Below are 17,717 nucleotides of genomic sequence, written 5' to 3'. Positions count from 1 at the left end.
TCTTAACTTCAACATTTTTTTTTCTTTCAGGGCGTGATTCTCAGTCACCAGACTCAGGTACAGAAAAAATATTCTGAATAATTATTATATTATTTGTGACTTTTAGAAAACATATTCATAGCCACATTGCTGACTTCATGTTAAATTTAAATTTCATATACTGTTATGCATATTAAATTAAACCTCTAGCAAGAACACTACAATTTTGGAAATAAAAATGATTTTGGAAATAAAAATAAATTTTATAAAAAATGTTTAAGTGAACGTAGATATTTTTGTATCCAATTGTTTTCCCTTAATGAAAGCTTGGAGATCTTACAATGATGGCAATCAAGAGACACTGAATGGAGATGCTACATATTCCTCTCTTGCAGCAAAAGGTTTCAGAAGCGTTCGACCAAACCTACAAGATAAAAGATCACCAACTCAGGTAACCCTGCACACTCTTGTCTACTGTATTATTTTAAGGCATGATTATTAGACCACTGCTTACAGCCTCTTTCCTAATGTGCGTATTTCAATACGTTTTATTTTTAATATGTTTTTGCTTTTGTATTTAGTTTGCTTGCCGGGCTTGTATTTACAACATGGAGAACAAATTTTAACAAACAAGGGTTTGGTTTGGTTTTGTTTCTGATTAAGCTCATAAAAGTATATCGGTTTCTAACATAATCTCTAGGATATATTCTAATTCTTTAAAGGCTGACAGCTGATGCTTTGGATTTAAACTGATGGGGTCAGCAATATCTTATGTATTCAATAACTATGAGTATGCAACTATTATATTAACTAAAAGGGCTCTGTGTTGGAGATATTAGTAAAATTGTGCCACAAGCATGAAAATTGTTATAAAACAATGCTATTAAATAAACCATATATATATTTCAAAGCCTATAAAATATGCCAAGAGAACATATGTTCACTTTTAACATAATTTCCCTGAATGTAGATGGAGCAAATGTTATCATGTATTCTCTGGCAACACTTTTTTCCCCTAAGGGCAAACATTGATAGTAAACATAACTGCATTCTAAATGGAATGAAAATGATCACTCAATCTAGCTAAACAAAATGGATAGCATAATCAGAAGGTGTGGCATTGCTTTACTTCTGTAAAGACAAGGTTGACACTGGTTTCTTTCATGACTAACTTGGACTTTCTCTGTTTTTCTTTCAACTTTATTTCTTTCTCTGGATCCCATTGTCACTCCAGGCACCCCCTCCACCAGATAGAAAAGAGAGCTTCCATAGCTCTTTGATAACCAGTCACACAAAGGGTGTCATTTTAGACCAGTTAATAACTAACACACAAATTCCCTCCAGTACAGAGTACTTTGCTAACAAAAAACCTCTTCAGGGAACTATGTACTCCAATGAAGATTCGAGGCAGACAATTGTATATTCTGAAGAATCTAACACAACCATGTCGTATACACAAAGAATCACTAATCCACTACCAGCAGCTTCCAGCACGGATCCTGCACCATTCGCTAACATCAACACCCCAGTTCTACAAGAGGACTACAGGCAAGATTCTCAAACTCGGAGGATTTCTACCTTGAAACTAACCCATAACCAGGATCTAGGAAGTAGCAGCCCCATTAATAGTCCACAGTTTTCCAGATCTGTCGAAGTACCATCATTCCTCAAAAGGCCCTGCTCACTGACCCCTAATCCAGTGCCTGAGACACACACAGCATCTCTTTCCATTCAGATAGCTCCCCTTTCAGGACAGGATCTTGAAAGCCACAAACGGCTACCTGAGCTTTCTCCAGAGACTGCAAAGATACCTCTTCAGCAAGAGAGACAAAAATCTGCAGTTGCAGCGGCCTCTCAGTCCTCAGACTGCAGAGTGGTACCTTAAGCTTCTCAGTCTCTTCGTGTTCATACATGCATATTGTAGAGACCCTAACTCCTTTGGTTTGGGCTTCTTATGTGACCGAATGCTTTCTTAGTTTCCAAGCAGGAAGGGAAAGGAGAAAGAAACCATTTTCCAATTTAAAACCCTACTAAATTCATCAGCAAATGTCTATGTATTTTTAAATGTAAATATGCATATACAGATCTTTCATCCAGAAATCATGTTCTAAAATTTTTTTTTCTTCTAGATATTTATGGGAAATCATTGAGGGGTCAGTTATCATTTAAGACATTGCAGACTACTTCAGGACTTAAAGCATGTTTAGGTTTCAAAGAAATATTTTTCACATTAGATCTTTTTGCACTTAGATTTACTTTATTTACATGTGTAAAACCTCTTCAAATAATTGTCAATTATAATTTGCTTTGGCAGGGAATAGTTATCTTTATTTTAAGCAGTGTCTATTTCTTTGCAACTCAATATTCATTTTCACTGAAACTTAATCAATTTATCATTTCAGAAAGTGTATTAACCAACTTTTATTATCCAGACTTTCAGGAAGTAAAACTTTCTTTCCATATATGTAGAATTCTCTCATAGCATCCTTCTGCTTACATGTATTAGTCTGTTAACAGGAGAAATGTGCTTCTCTTTTTGACTTCTCCATAGAACAGTGTAGTGCTAAAAGCATAAACTTTAAGGATAAACTGTAGATTTTAATCCAGGCATCATCGACTATGTGATGAGACATTCATCTAAACTTTTTGAGTCCGAACAAAGAAATGAGAATACTAATTAATCCTTAATTTATAGGTTATGATAAGACTAGGGAATTACCATAGACTAGGCTAGAGCAAGCACTCAATAATGATAGCTGTTAATAAAAGATATAATATTAGCAGCAACAGCAGTAGTGTTAATATTGAAAACACTGGTGCTTAAGCAAATAATTTGTATAATACTCCTTTTTGTATCTGTGTTATTAAAGATCATCCAAAATATATCCTTGAGGAGATATACTTTTAAACTGTGCAGAAAATCTCCAAAAGATAACTGACACCAAGATCCCCCCACCCACTCATAAAGCAGAAGAGCCTTAAACAGAAATGATTAAAGGACAAGCTGGTATTATCATACCTCTACTAAAATATCTTTTCCATCAGCTAATCAAGATGTGCAAAATTCATTCAATAGAGCAATTTCTTCTAATTAAGGTATTATCTTCTGAAAGCACCTATGAAATCAGATGATAATAATAGTAACAACATTAATAGCAGCTAACAAATATTAAGGCTTTACTCTATGCAGGCACTGTTGCAGCTTGTTTATGTTTATTAATAATTTCCACAATCTCATGGAGTAGGTATTACTACTGTCCTTATTTTATGGCTGAGGAAACTGAGGCACAGAAGTAAGTTGCTCCCCCAGGGTCATGCAGCTGGCAAAAGGCAGAAACAGGACACACACCCTGGCAGGCTGGCTGCAGGGCCGCCACTCTGAAAGAGTGCGACTTCTCATTGTGAAATAGTTACTCATCAGTGACAAGGAGACACGGCGCCATGACGGTGGGAGCTAAGGCAGATGCGTCTTGATCGGGTTCAGGAGTCCAGGAAGGTCTGAGGGAGCAAAATCTTTCTGCGACTGTACAGACAGGCCTGTGCCAGTGTCAGTGAGCAGACTCGCCAGTGTCCCAGGATGGGCACGCCAGGAAGCAGGTGTAGGAGAAGTCATAGGAACACATGTCAGTGATTGGACTCATCCAACATGGTTTGATTCTTCAAAATGGTTTTGTGATGTTTGAAAACAAGCTGATACCTTTCATTCTGCATGGTTTTATCCAGGCTGAGCGAGATGGTTAGTTTGATTATATTATCCCCAAGGTATCGGCAGCATCCAAAAGTTAAGATTTGAGATCCTGACACTGCTATTTATTCAACAAATATTTATTGGGTGCCTAACCTATGTCAAGTCTGTTCTAGTGACAGAGTTGGATTTGAAACCATTCCTGCTTAAAATTTGTCTGTGTGGCAGGAGGAGCAAACATTAATAAGAACTGGAATAAATTACATATATTAGAAGATTATGGAAATTGAGTTATGCCATGCAAAGTAGAGATGTGGAGACCGGATATCATGTCAAGTATTGTAACTCAATCAATAGACCTCACTGAAAAGACAGAACAGCTTTGAAGGAGGAATAATATTCTAGGCAGAGGGAATGTCTTATGTAAAGGCTTTGAGGTTGATCACGCTGCGGCTGTGGGAAGACCAGAAGGAAGCCTGAGGGAGGGAGAGGAAGTAAGTGAGGTGAGAGTGATAGGAAGTGAAGTCAGAGATAACAAAGACCAGATGAAAGGAGGCCTTGTAAGCCGTTGCAAGGATTTTGACATTTACTCTCAATAAAAATGGAGGTCACTGGAGGATGTTGAGGCTACCACCATTATTATTTCCCTTATATTTTAACAAAATCATTCTGGCAGCTCAGTGAAAAACGTATCATAGTGGGGCAAGGAGGAGATCAGGCAAACCAGTTAGGTAACTACTGCAGTCCTTTAGGTGAGAAATGATGGGGGCTCAAAGCAGGGGGCAGCAGAGGAGGTGGTGAGAAATCAGATTGTGAGAATATATTTTGAAAGTCAAGCAAACAGGACTTCCTGGCAGATTGCATGTGGGATGTGAGGAAGAGAAAAGTCAAGGTTGACTCCATCTGGAAGATAGCATTGCCATCAGCTGAGACTGGACAGCTGTGGGTGGAGCAGGTTGGTGGAAACTTCAGAGGTTCCATTTGGGAAACAGGAAGTTTGAGGCATTTCTTAGACACCCACATGAAGTGGTCAAGTAAGCTTTTGGATGTAAGAGCCTGTACTTCAGGGGAAAGGTCCTGGTTGGAAATATGAGCCATTGGCTAGTCGATGGGTTTTGTGGCCATGAGACAGAGTGAGATCACCGGGGGGAAGGACAGAGAAAAAGGGAGGACCAAGGGTTGAGCCTGAGGGAATCTCAACATTAAGAGGAAGAAGCAGCAGAGGAGACTGAAAGCAGTGTCCTCTAAGGGAGGAGGAAATCTGGGAAAATGTGGCATCCTAAAAGCCATGCGATGAAAATGTGTGTAAAGAAAGGGATGGTTCGCTGCACAAATGCTGTTGATAAGACAGGTTTGAAATGAAATCTGAAAACTTACCATTGATTCCATAGTGGGGAAGGAGGCTTTCTTGGAGTGGGTATGAGAGAGACTGGGAAGAGAGTGGTTGGGCAGTCTGCTGTTTCAAGATCTTATTAACATAAAACCATTCATCTAGTTATTCACCCTCCCCGAGCAGCAGTTTTCTCATCTATAAAACAGGGACAATGATAGCAACCATTCATAGACCTGCTGGGAGGTTTGAGTAAAGCATATAAAGATCTTGGCATGGTGCCTGCTTCATAGTAATTCCTCAACATACAGTAGCTGTCATCATCATTAAATAATATTTTTCCAAATTATACATCTGATTGGGAAAACGAAATATATTATTTTCAACAATGCTTCGTTTTTTTTACTGGTATGTAAAAGTTTATTTCAACAGACTTTCAGTTTGTTCCAAGATAGTGTGTCCTCTTTTCTAAGGCTTTGTAAAAAAGGTAGCATGAAGCTGTTGCAGTTTTTATTCTCTGTTTAAAATTTTGGTAAGAACATTTAACTTGAGATCTGCCTTCTTAACAAATTTGTAAGTGTGCAATGCAGTATTGTTAACTGTAGGCACCATGCTGTGCAGCAGATCTCTAGAGTTTATTCATCTTGCATAACTAAAACTTTATGCCCATGGAATAGCAACTCATATCCCCCTTCCCCAAGCCCCTGGCAACCACCACTCTACTCTCTGCTCAGATATTTGTCCTTCTGAGACTGGCCTTCACTTGGTGTAAGGTCCTCCAGATTGCTCCATGTTACAGCATGTGGCAGGATATCCATCTTTTTTAAGGCTGAATGGTATTCCGGTGTGTGCATACACCACATTGTCTTTATCTATTTATCCATCAATGGACATTTGGTTTGTTTCTACATCTTGATGATTGTGATATGCTTCATTTTTAAGTCTCATTTTCCATGTAATGACCTTTCACAATGGTGACCTTTCCATTTTAAACACTTGCACTCCGCATTCTGGCAAGCCTTAGCCAATGCCAAGCATTGTAAGCTATACACTGTGAGTCAGCCAAATATGTGCTCCATTATAAAGAATTAGGCTCCCAGGAATTAGCAGGCCCAAGCAATAAAAGTACACCCAGATGTGAAAAGTACATTTCAGTGTTCCAGAAGTTGTATTTATATAGTTTTGTTATTATTAAAGTCTGATCATTAAGAAGAAAACTACAGGTCACCGTTAGAAATTCTCTTCATATTTGACAATTTTTCATAGTGTTTTCTAAATGGCATGTGCTTTAATTGACCTCCTACAAACAGACCAGAAATGAGGCATGTTATCCCTCTGTTACTGTGTGACCAGATATCCTGTTGCTAAAAATGTCACATTGTTCTCAGTGTCAAGTAAGTGAAGGTATAAGCCAGACACTTTGGAAAGCCAGCAAAAATCTACACCCCCAAACAGTTTCTATGGCATCTGTGCTATGTTCCTTGCTTCAGGAAGATAAGCTTGTCCTGTCCGTTATGAAACAACATAATCAATCATTTGCCAAAGCCTCACCTTCACAGCTGCCACTGCACATATGCTGGGGACTCACGGGGGAACTTGCCTGACTATCTGTAGAAGGGAGAGGAAACTCATTTCTTTTGCTCCATGGGATCAGTATGTAGATGCTAAGGAGGACAGAGTAATGCAGACATGTCAGCAGCGCGGGATGATAGGTGCAGAACTGCAGAGCGCACTTTCTGGAACATTGCTATCAAGACCAGCCCCAATCATTGATGTCTTCCATTAGTATGGCTTCCTTTCTGTGGGCTTGTAATGCTATTAGTTGATCAGGTCTTTGGCAATTTCTCCATCTGATGTCTGTGCACGCGCATGCATATGCATGTATTTAAATAATTGAACATTAGAGAATACTTGGGAGCCCAACATGAATTTACAAATAAAACGTCCTCTTCAACATCTCCCAATAGATGGGCATCCAGCCTCTTCTGAATACACTTAATGAAGAGCTCAGTTACGTTCCAAGGCAGCAGTCCAGTGCTTGGCCATTTCTGAGATCGAATTATTGGAAAGAATTTCTGGCCGGGCGCGGTGGCTCACGCCTGTAATCCCAGCACTTTGGGAGGCCGAGGCGGGCGGATCACGAGGTCAGGAGATCGAGACCATCCTGGCTAACACGGTGAAACCCTGTCTCCACTAAAAAATACAAAAAATTAGCCGGGCGAGGTGGCGGGCGCCTGTAGTCCCAGCCACGCGGGAGGCTGAGGCAGGAGAATGGCGTGAACCCCGGGGGGCGGAGCTTGCACTGAGCCCAGATCGCGCCACTGCACTCCAGCCTGGGTGAAAGAGCCAGACTCCGTCTCAAAAAAAAAAAAAATTTCTAATACCAGGTCATGATCTGCCTTCCTTAACTTCTGCATGGTTATCCACAGAGCAAAGGAGACGGAATTTCTTCTGCCTCTATCTGACAGTGTTCACGTGATCCTTCTCCTCCCTACCCTGCTACTGGCTTTGTGCAGGGCACTCCTGTTCCTTCCCAGCATTTTAATTTTGTAAAACATGATTCTCCTTTTTTGAGAGCTATTACAGCACACCAGGCACTATGCTAAGCACTTTACATTGCCCTACTTAATTTTTACAGGCTTTAAGAGATGGATTTTATCCATGCCTATATTTTACACATGAAGGAAGGAACTGAGGCCAAGGAAATTAAGCAACTTGCCCAAGTCTGTCTGACTCAAGATCCACAGCTCAGCCACTAGCCTCTGCTACCTCTACGCTCTCACACAAGCTGATTTTTAAATCCCGTATTTTGGTAATGTTCTTAAAATATGACACTTTCCCAGATGCAAAACCATATTCCTGACCTGAATACCACAGAGTACAGTAGAAATATTTACTCCCCAGATTCAGATGCCACATGCCGTCAGTGTGCCCAATCTGTGTGACAATTTTAGATCACTTGTCACCCAGGTCTTGGGTAGGGAGTATATGGTTAAAATAATTTTTATTATGAGGCTGTCAGACAATCTCACATCATTACAATGCAGGCAATACAGCCAGGCCTTAGGGAAATGGGGCAATGACCAGGCAGCTACCCTCCGTCCTTCTCAGTCGTAGGAGCTGCATAGTTCCCTGTCTCTCTCTTAGTTTCTGCTGTGTCTTTACTTCAAGTTGCCCATGGGTTTCCATGATATTCTCTGACTCCTTGCATTTGGGTACCCGACAGCTACCTGAGGGGCATTCAGTGTCATATAATTCAAATTCCCAGGAGGGAGGCAGGGCCCCACTGGCCCAGCATAGTCCAGTTACTCCCCCTTCCTAATCAGCTGTGGCCAGCAAAATGATGATCCGGCAACAGACACAGCTGCCGGGCAGGTCTCCTCATACCACCAGGACAGGCCATGAAAAGAGGGGGCACATTGTCCTTAAAGGATGTGGGGATGGGAGGTAAAGATTGGTTTTTTTAAAACCCCTTCCAGCCAGGCACGGTGGCTCATGCCTGTAATCCCAGCACTTTTGGAGGTCGAGAGCAAGACTCCAAAAAAAAAAAAAAAAAAAAACCCTTCCTAGATATTTTCTTTTCAAGTCAATTACTATCATTGGAAAAAAGAGAACAAAAGCCTGTCAGATTTCTTTGCTTGACATTTAATATATATTTCTTATGTTCCTTGAGAAATGAGGCCTAGAAGCTCAATGACTAAAAGTGTTAAGAGAGAGATGTTAGGATCCCCAGCCTCTGGGTCATGTCAAGCCCACTGGAGCCTGAGGTGGAAGGAAATTCTGTGCTCCCTTATACCTGTTTTCATATATTAGGAATGAGCTTTTTCCTAGAATGTTTAAGTCATTAGAATTTTTTTTGAAAAGTTGAAACGCAGGTTTATTAACACTCACACATTATTTTAAGCTTAAATATTTTATTTAAAGCAAAATAAACCTTTTTTTTTTTAATTGAGACAGAGTCTTGCTCTGTCACCCAGGCTGGAGTGCAGTAGTGTGATCTCAGCTCACTGCAACCTCCGCCTCCCAGGTTCAAGCAATTCTCCTGCCTCAGCCTCCCAAGTAGCTGGGATTATAGGCACCTGCCATCACCCCGGCTAATTTTTGTATTTTTAGTAGAGACAGGGTTTTACCATGTTGTCCAGGCTGGTCTCGAACTCCTGACCTCAGGTGATCCACCCACCTCAGCCTCCCAAAGTGCTGGGATTACAGGTGTGAGCCACTGCGTTTGCCCTATTACATGTTTACTTCACCTTAAATTAATTACAAATTATTTAAGATTGCCATCAGTTAATTGGAAATTGTCAAACATGTCTATTCTCTCAAGTAAAACTGAAATAAGCAAAAATGTAGATTTTGAAAATATTATTGATGAGTTTTCTTGCATTAAAAACTCCAGACCCAATTTTTTTTTCTCTTTTCCTATGGCTTGGCATGTACTGGTCTTCATTTATATTTTTGACATTTTTGTTCAGTATGGGGTATTTTTTCTTTTTTGCATTGATCTTGATTTTCTTTCAAAGATTGCATTGAAACAGAATTTATCTCAATTACTGAGTTTTTGTCACTCTTTAAATTTTGCGCCCCAACAAGCACTTTCCTCTCCTCTCCCGAGGCCTGGCCATGCACTCCTTCTTCACATCTCCGCTTCACACCTGCCCTCTTCCACCTCCAGCTTCCACATCTGCTGAGTCAACAAGTGACGGCTTAGGGGCTTATGACTATAGATGTGTTGTCACTGAGCTTATGAGCGAACTAAAGGTCATATTACCCATGACTGTGATGCTTTTCGAGACAGTAAGCTTTAATTTTCAGCGTGTTTCAAGGCAAAGGATATGGGTAAATGATGCCCACCTTGAGGGGGTACATGACTTCCGCATTCTGCCATCGGACCCATCATTCCCTGTCACACAACACGGGCTTGATTTGCACATCCTGGATACTTTTCCTGGCCCACGCTGAGCACTTGAGTTTGCAATGCCTTCATCCAACTCAATACACTTTTTCCACTGCCGAAGCTCACCCTCCCTTGAATCTCTGTGCCCCTTCATTCCTCAGGAGCTCCAGTGTTGATTGGTGATCACTCTCATCCACAGGCTCTCTTTAGCATTCTGGGTTGGAGTCATTTGGACGAAGACGCTCAGTGCTCGTTTGAGTAAGCAGGTGCTCTCTCTTGGTATATGAAGCGTATTAAGGTTTAAGCACCGTCCTTTGCAGAAGACCAGGCAGCCGCTGGCTGCTAGCTGGTGTTTCTCATTACCCACTTCCTGCTAGCTCAAGGATTGGGGAAAGAAAAAACAATTTATACTCACAAAAAGTTGGTGACCCTTGATCCCTATTCAAACACCTTAGCCTTCCATGGTCTTGAAAAGAAGGAGACCTGAAACAATTAGGATGATTATGTGCAGTCATCTGCTTGCCACTCACGAAGTAAGAAAAAAATGTGCTTGTTTAAAGCCAGTTTTCCCTATTTTCAAGGTAGTCCAGATTGGGAAAATACTGCCTTCTTCCCCTTTCATACCTTTCCTGCTGCTCTTCTGATTTTCCTCAGGAGAAATATGTGTAACATGGTCTTTCTCTCCCCCTGGGTCTACAGGGTATTCCATTCATGTGGAGATTGGGGTCTTGTCAAAGCTTTTTTGTGGGTGACCAGTGTAACTGTTGAATTACTGAGTTTTATCTGTAGAAATTTAAGTGTGATGTGACTCACCACGAGACATTTCACGCCTTACACTCACAAACACACACATGTGCACACATACACACACATACACACACGTGCATTAAAAGACTCAAAACCGGGAGCACGTCAGGAGGTGGTGAAAGAAATTCAAAAGGTGGAATAATTTTGTTTTCTGTGGACATTCTATTTGGAAGAACAATTGAATGGATAAGGGCCATCCCCAGACACAGTGCTATGCAAACTAATAATTGTATTACCCGTGACAATGGTGATTTTAGAAAGAATACACTTTAGCTTTTGACATGTTTCAAGTCATAGGATATGGACCAGTCAATACAATGGGGGTTAAAGTCATTAGATTTTTTTCTTTTAATTTGAAAGGGAAAAGTCTCATGAGCAGATAACTCGAATCCTTTTGTATGATTTGTATTATTTCATAGTTTTCATTTAGCATAAATAAAACTAAAAAGAGATTCATATTACATGGAAAGATCCTTAGTAAAGCTGCATTATTAGGGGAAATTTCACTGATGCTATCCAAAGACTGTTTATACTGAATTACATTCAGACTTATAGCAACATTTTAATATATTAGAATTATGATAATTTCATAATACAGTTTCACCTCCAGTAAGATTGCAATTATTATAAATACTCAGTAATAATAAGGATGCATCCCTACCAAAACATTTTAAGTTCTGGGTAACTAAGATTTCTGTCAGTTATTTCTAGAGATTTAAACAACCATGAACAGTAAAATATACATATATATATATATATATCACATTTAAAATGACTATGTTTAAACAAGAAAAAAAATCATATTAAGTAAGATTAGGACAAGAAAATCTGTCTTTTTATCCAAGGTTGGGGTTTCTTAACCCGTTAGATTAAAGTTATGCTTTAGAGTGTCTCTGTCCCCCTGAAGTTTATGCAGAACTTTCTGTACGTATGAATTTGTGCATTTCCCCAAAAGAAGGATCAGTCACTTTTATCAGATTTCTAAGGGATCTATGATTCAGAGAGACCTTTTTATATGATGGATTTTTTTTAAGTATTCAAGTAAAAGTCTGAGAAAAAAAAACTATTGCAACTTTTTTATCATGCTAACAACGCGCATGACATCAGCCATTATGAAAATTATGGCTGCCAAAGAACACCAAACTGTGTGACTTATACATTTATTAGGCAATATTTCTAAGTGTAAACAGTTCTCCTTCATTCATTTCCCATCTTTGTACTAATATCTCACAATACCTCTGGCCATCTATCTTAAAACCATTTCCTCTCCCAAACATGCCCTCCAAAAAGTATCTATTCTGAAAGGTAGAAAAAATAAGTAAGAAAACTTGCTTCGGAGTTTTATTCACTTATGTTGAATTGAGTGCTTATCATCCTATTTGTCATGTGTGGTCAGACGTCATCCAGGCTACCACAGGTGGCTGTAAAATTTCAAATGGTCATCTTCTGTCTTCCTCCTACAGAGCATCCCTTCACTATGTTTAGCCTCTTGGGCTATATATAGCCTTGGAGCTGTTAAATCTTTTATTTTTCCTTCAGTTTCTTTCTCCTTTACCTAAGATTTAGTGCCAACCATTGTTCTAACTAACTAGGGTACATTCTAACCATTATCAGTGGCTGGTTTTCATTTTCACACAGGGTACCTCTATTTGCATTGGTAGGATATTTTAAAGTCCAATTCTTTTCGTATTTTATAGTGAAATCAAAGAACAGATTTAATGAGTGGAAAGGAAATAAAACATCTTTTCCATTTATCTTTTCCACTTAGTTGTGTTTAGTATTATCAGTATTTAGATTCATAAACCAGGAAAAAAATAAGACAAACCGATTTATGTTTTGGGGACATTTTGGCAAGGGGGAGGCAATTATGCTATTAGATTTTTCTAGTGAAGGGCAAACCAATTCTGCTGACCGATAGTCTGATATATTATCATTGTCACAAATACAAAAACTAAAACTCCTGAGGAGACAGTTTCGTTATGCCAACACTCTCAAGCCCCTACCCAGAATTACATTGCAGTGCTATGTGAAAACCGGCCTTGTTTCAAAACGCACCGACTGGATTCACTTTCTTCCTGTTTTCATGCTTTTTCTGCACTGTGTGGTTGGCACCTAATCCATCTGAATGTAACTCCTTAAAGTGCTTGCAAATAAAACCAATGCTTTGCCTTCTCTGCCACATCGCAAAAAGAGGTACTTTTGTTAATTGGATAATTTATCTCTTATTATTTTTTCCTCATGCTCAGCTTGGAAATCAGAACTTACCTGCCAGTGTGTTGGAGGTAAATGCTTCACAGACACACAGACAAACCACACCAGAAGCCTCTCCTCCGTGCCCTCCTTCCGTGGTACCTTTGAACCGAGCCACTTTTTCACCAGGCAGTGGCACCAGCTCAGCGTCACTTAGCCTTCCGCCACCCGATGGTTTGGGGTCTTCACGCCTGCATAATCCCCAGAGCCTTTCCCATTGCTTATACAAACACCTGCTCCCAGTTCCTGAAAGCCTTATCCACAGCCACGACACAGGCTCTCTGACAACAGATTCCTCCCTGGCCGAGCACTCCTCCCGCTCGGAGAGTGAGTCCTCCACAGCCATGCTAGAGGAGCTGCAGATTGGTGACTCTGACACCACTGGCCGTTCTGAGACACCCTCCCCCACCTGGGGTCAGAGGTCTGCTGTGACAGATGGCACCACCTTAACCACCCCTGCGGCCACTCATGTAATTATTCTGCCTTTCTTTGCCTCCACCGTTTCCTTAAAAGGACTGATTTATTGTGCCATCTCATTTTTCAGCTGACATTTTTATTTGCATAGGTGTTATTCCGAAACCAATTCTATGCCATCTGTCAGGGAAATCATTAGTCATCCCACAAGCTTGCTTAAGGCTGAAAAAGTCACTTCATTCTCTTCTTTCATTTTAGAATTACTTACAGTTATTCTAAAATAGTTACTTATGGTTTCCCGTGTTAACTGTAGCTGATGAGTTGTACAGTGATTTGCCTTATTAGCTGAGTATACATCACAATATGTTATGATCATAGAGAAAGTCTAAAATTTTTCAAAAAATTTTAACCCAGTATTAATACATGTTAGTAGTTTTTCTCACAGACTCACATTAATGTGTCCTGCGTGACTCTTTTCTGTATCCTTGTTTCTCACATAAATGATTACTGACTGCATGAGGCTAATTTTTCTTGCTCCTCCTTCTCTAACAGCTCCAACTTTTGAACTCATCTATTGTCCAGGAGTGAATGATGTCAATAATCTTATCTACCTTTCAGAAATTTAGCTGTATGATTTTTTAAAATTATTCTTCCTGAGCCATTTCAGGACAGAAATTTATGAATACATTTTTTTATTTTGCATATCAATAATTTGTCTTTCATTTATAGCAATATATACATCTTTTCCATACATACATTATTTAAATATATCTATGTGATAAGCAATCCCTAATAAATGATCTGTGAATGGCTAAAATGTTTCAAAATTTTATGGCACAGATTCTGTATTGCATATAATGTCTAAGTAATGGCTTCCATTTAAGAGAGACATAGCTTCAGGCAAAAAAATCGAATTTTTTTTAATAAATTGATATTATAATGAAGTTCTGAATAAGCACTGTCATAGACAAAATTTTATTTGTGCTACATAGTTTTATGTTCTATCAAGCTGATAAGTCTGCAAATTTTATGCACAGAGAAATGTTATAATAAGCCATATGTTTTTTAAGACACTACAATTTACATAAAGTAAAAGATGCTTTTTTTGGTAATGGGATTTAGTATTCCCCCAATGGCTGTGTCTAACACTTTGCATTCAAATGCTCCATTCAGAGACTGGCTACAGAAGGAGCCTTGTTTTCCAGGCCTAACCCCATAGCAAGGCCCTCCCTGCCACAGAGGACCAGCCCAACCACGGACGCCAGGAGCGCAGCAGGTGTGGGTTCCTCCCATGCCCTACTGTGCTTCAATGGTTCTTAGCTTTTAAAACTTTACCAGGACCTTTAACCAAAAAAAGAAGGCAGTGAGAGGGTATCAATCTACCAACTAACCTGTTCAATTTTCTGTTTTTAAGACTTTACAGGAGACTAACTGTCTTATTACAGTCTTGTGGGCACGAGCAGAGCTACTTGTAAGAGAAATTAATTGCAATTATCAGTTTAAAATAAAATAGATTATTCATGACATGTTTTTCCTGATAATGAATTCACTATATCAATACAATATTTTCTAAAATGCTAATGATATTATTTTAGTCGTAAAATCCTGATTGGTTGAACACAATAAAAGAATAAATCTACTCTCAGTGTTTACTTTTTTAACCCCTAGTCAATATTATTGAAACCATCAAAATAGGATTCAGAGCAAGTTTATAAGTTTAGTAATATAGTTAACCTGATGGTTTTTAATAAGAAGGATTCTTCGGCTTTTAACATTAATTATAACATGTTTATAATAGTATTACAATGATATTGACAAAGATCCACCAAACTTAACCTGGGCAAGGAGGTGAAAGTGTTCTCAAATCATTCATCAGAGGTACATAAAAGCTCTGAAGATTTGGGCAGGCCTGTGCCTCACATTTGAACGTCCAGCTCTCTCCAGGGAGCAGGTCCTCAAGATGTGGCTGGTTATGATATGAGTGTAATTTTTCTAAGAGCTTAGAGAATTATTTAATCAATAAGCACAAGGCTTGTAATGAAATGTTTATTGATTTGGAGACATAAGTGGTATAGTTATACAGTAATGAAATTAGACTTATTCTCGGTCATTTGAAAACCCATTTGCTTTGAAGTGAAATCACAGAAATACGCAGTTACTATATCTATGTTTCAAGCCTGTGGAATAGAAGTTTGTTTTGTTTTAAAATAAGTAGAAAAGTTTCACAAATTATGGTTCTTTATCTGTGTGCCTATGTGTGTTGTGTGTATTTAGCTATAATTTTCACTAAACGTTCTTACTAATGTTTGATCTTATTTGCATGCATTGTGTGCACCCTGTAATGATCAGTACTGTGCTATGGGTAGACAGGCATGCTTAATAGTCCTGAGCTCGATACATGTGAACTAAGCTGATTCAGTTCCATCAGAATAGATACCTATTGAACATCTACTCTGTCATCAGCACTAGGCTGCATGTTACACAAAATATTAAAGAAGCATATATATGACCATCTTCAACAAGAAGCTTGAGATACCATTGGGGATATAAAATAGATACGGAACAATCAAAACAATGAATAATTAAGAAATCAAACAGAGATTCATAAAGTGCTCAATGAGGCTGAAGTAGGGAGAAGTCAGTGGTTGAACATGTCTCCCTGATCCTTTACCAGGTATTTGATCCTTCTAGAATAGGTTGCTTCATGATATATATACATCCAAACAACTAGGTTCCTTATGTTATTCACCAGCTCTGGAAACATTCATTCACTAGAAGAGATCCCTGACTAAGTCTGAGAACCACTCCCTTGCCTCATGTCAAAGGACATCCACGTCAATGCTGCATGAGGAACAGCACAACAGTGTTCTGACCGCTGACGTTACGACTGTCAGAGCAAAGTCATCCTCCACGTTTACTTGGTACTGACTCCTACTGATACCATTTGGCACCTCTGTTGGCAGAGTGGCATGCCCGCTAGTCAGCCACTTTCATTCTTCCTAACCACTCCCTGGGCCCTCAGATACATAAGAGAGTGATTTTCAGAAATAAGGGAAGAGAGAGGAGGCAAAGAACGTAGCATGCCCTCTGACATCAGTTTTCAAAATAAATAAGAGCTTGGCAGCCGATTACTGTCATGTGATTGGAAGTCTTTTATTATCACCTAATGGAATGATGTTTACAGGGAACTATGTGCTAATTTAACTCGATGCCTTTGCACTTTTCTCAGAGCCAGATAACAGTGAATGGAAACTCAGGAGGTGCCGTGAGTCCCATGAGTTACTATCAGAGGCCGTTTTCCCCCTCGGCATATTCTCTCCCAGCCTCACTCAACTCCAGCATTGTCATGCAGCACGGCACATCCCTCGGTAAGTAATTGACTCACCGTGATTTCCATGGCAACCTCAATGCGGCAAGTACAACCACATGAGAGAGATATGCGGCATCAAGGTGAGGGGGGAGCGCTCAGCACGCCACTATTTCATGACCCTATCCCCAGGGAGAAATTGGGGCAGAGGACCCAACAGGGGAGAAAATGGGCACCATGCTATTCCAAGACGATGACTCCACCTGTGTCTGAGCCTGGAGTGGGCACTCAAATGTTTGAGGGGGTGGAGTAGAAAGAAAAAGAAGATGGCTACTTAGGGCAAGGGGGTTTGGGCCACTGGAGGACATGAATGCAGGTTTTCTACTAGGGCAGCTTGTTCGTCTTTGGAAGAGCTTCCACCATGGACTATTTCCTGGGGTCTATATAAGGGAGAATCGTTTGACAGTTAAAACAGTGTAACAGGAGGACAGGCTGTCCCACAAAGCAGTGACACAGTCATCTACTGGCTCACAAAGGAGGAAACCACCATTCAGACCAAGGCTGGAAGACCTGCAGTCAGGGATGTGGTAGCAGGAAGCCACACAAGAGAAACTTAACAGTTCCCTTGAATGAAGATTCCGTGATTGTATAGAGCAATCGTTCTTAACCCTCTGAGGACTAGGAATTCAGCAAAAGATAGAGCTCTCCTCCAGAAAACAAATGGACATACGGACATTCATAAAAAATTGTAAGCAGATAATTTCATGGGGCTCATGGACTCTTTGTGACCTCCTGGGAAAGAAGCTGTGCTGTACAGTGACAGAAATGCTCTTACATGGTAACATATATTTGGATAGTTCAGAAAATAATGTGATACATACTTTTTTTTTTTTTTTTTTTTGAGACGGAGTCTCACTCTGTCACCCAGGCTGGAGTGCAATGGCGCGATCTCGGTTCTCTGCAACCTCTGCCTCCTGGGTTCAAGTGATGCTCCTGCCTCAGCCTCCCGAGTAGCTGGGATTACAGGTGCCCGCCACCACACCCAGCTAAT

General features: G+C 39.9%; 1 protein-coding gene across 16 annotated transcripts in view; it reads left to right on the top strand.

The window, feature by feature from the left end:
• The window catches only part of SORBS2 (sorbin and SH3 domain containing 2), a 231,545-nt gene that overhangs the window by 136,390 nt on the left and 77,438 nt on the right, over positions 1-17,717 (top strand). For 9 of the 16 annotated variants that reach the window (XM_063638472.1, XM_063638471.1, XM_055276620.2 and 6 more), the window contains 3 exons: positions 31-57; positions 306-430; positions 16,589-16,727. In XM_063638472.1, coding sequence (XP_063494542.1) covers positions 31-57; positions 306-430; positions 16,589-16,727 — 291 coding nt within the window. Of the gene's footprint in view, positions 1-30; positions 58-305; positions 431-455; positions 1,856-12,941; positions 13,416-16,588; positions 16,728-17,717 lie in introns of those variants that run through there. The other 7 variants (XM_063638476.1, XM_063638474.1, XM_055276626.2 and 4 more) reach the window with 3 other exon arrangements.

This window comes from Symphalangus syndactylus, chromosome 4 (genome assembly GCF_028878055.3).
Source record: "Symphalangus syndactylus isolate Jambi chromosome 4, NHGRI_mSymSyn1-v2.1_pri, whole genome shotgun sequence".
Taxonomy (NCBI): Eukaryota; Metazoa; Chordata; class Mammalia; order Primates; family Hylobatidae; genus Symphalangus; species Symphalangus syndactylus.
This window is presented reverse-complemented; position numbering and strand designations above follow the sequence as displayed.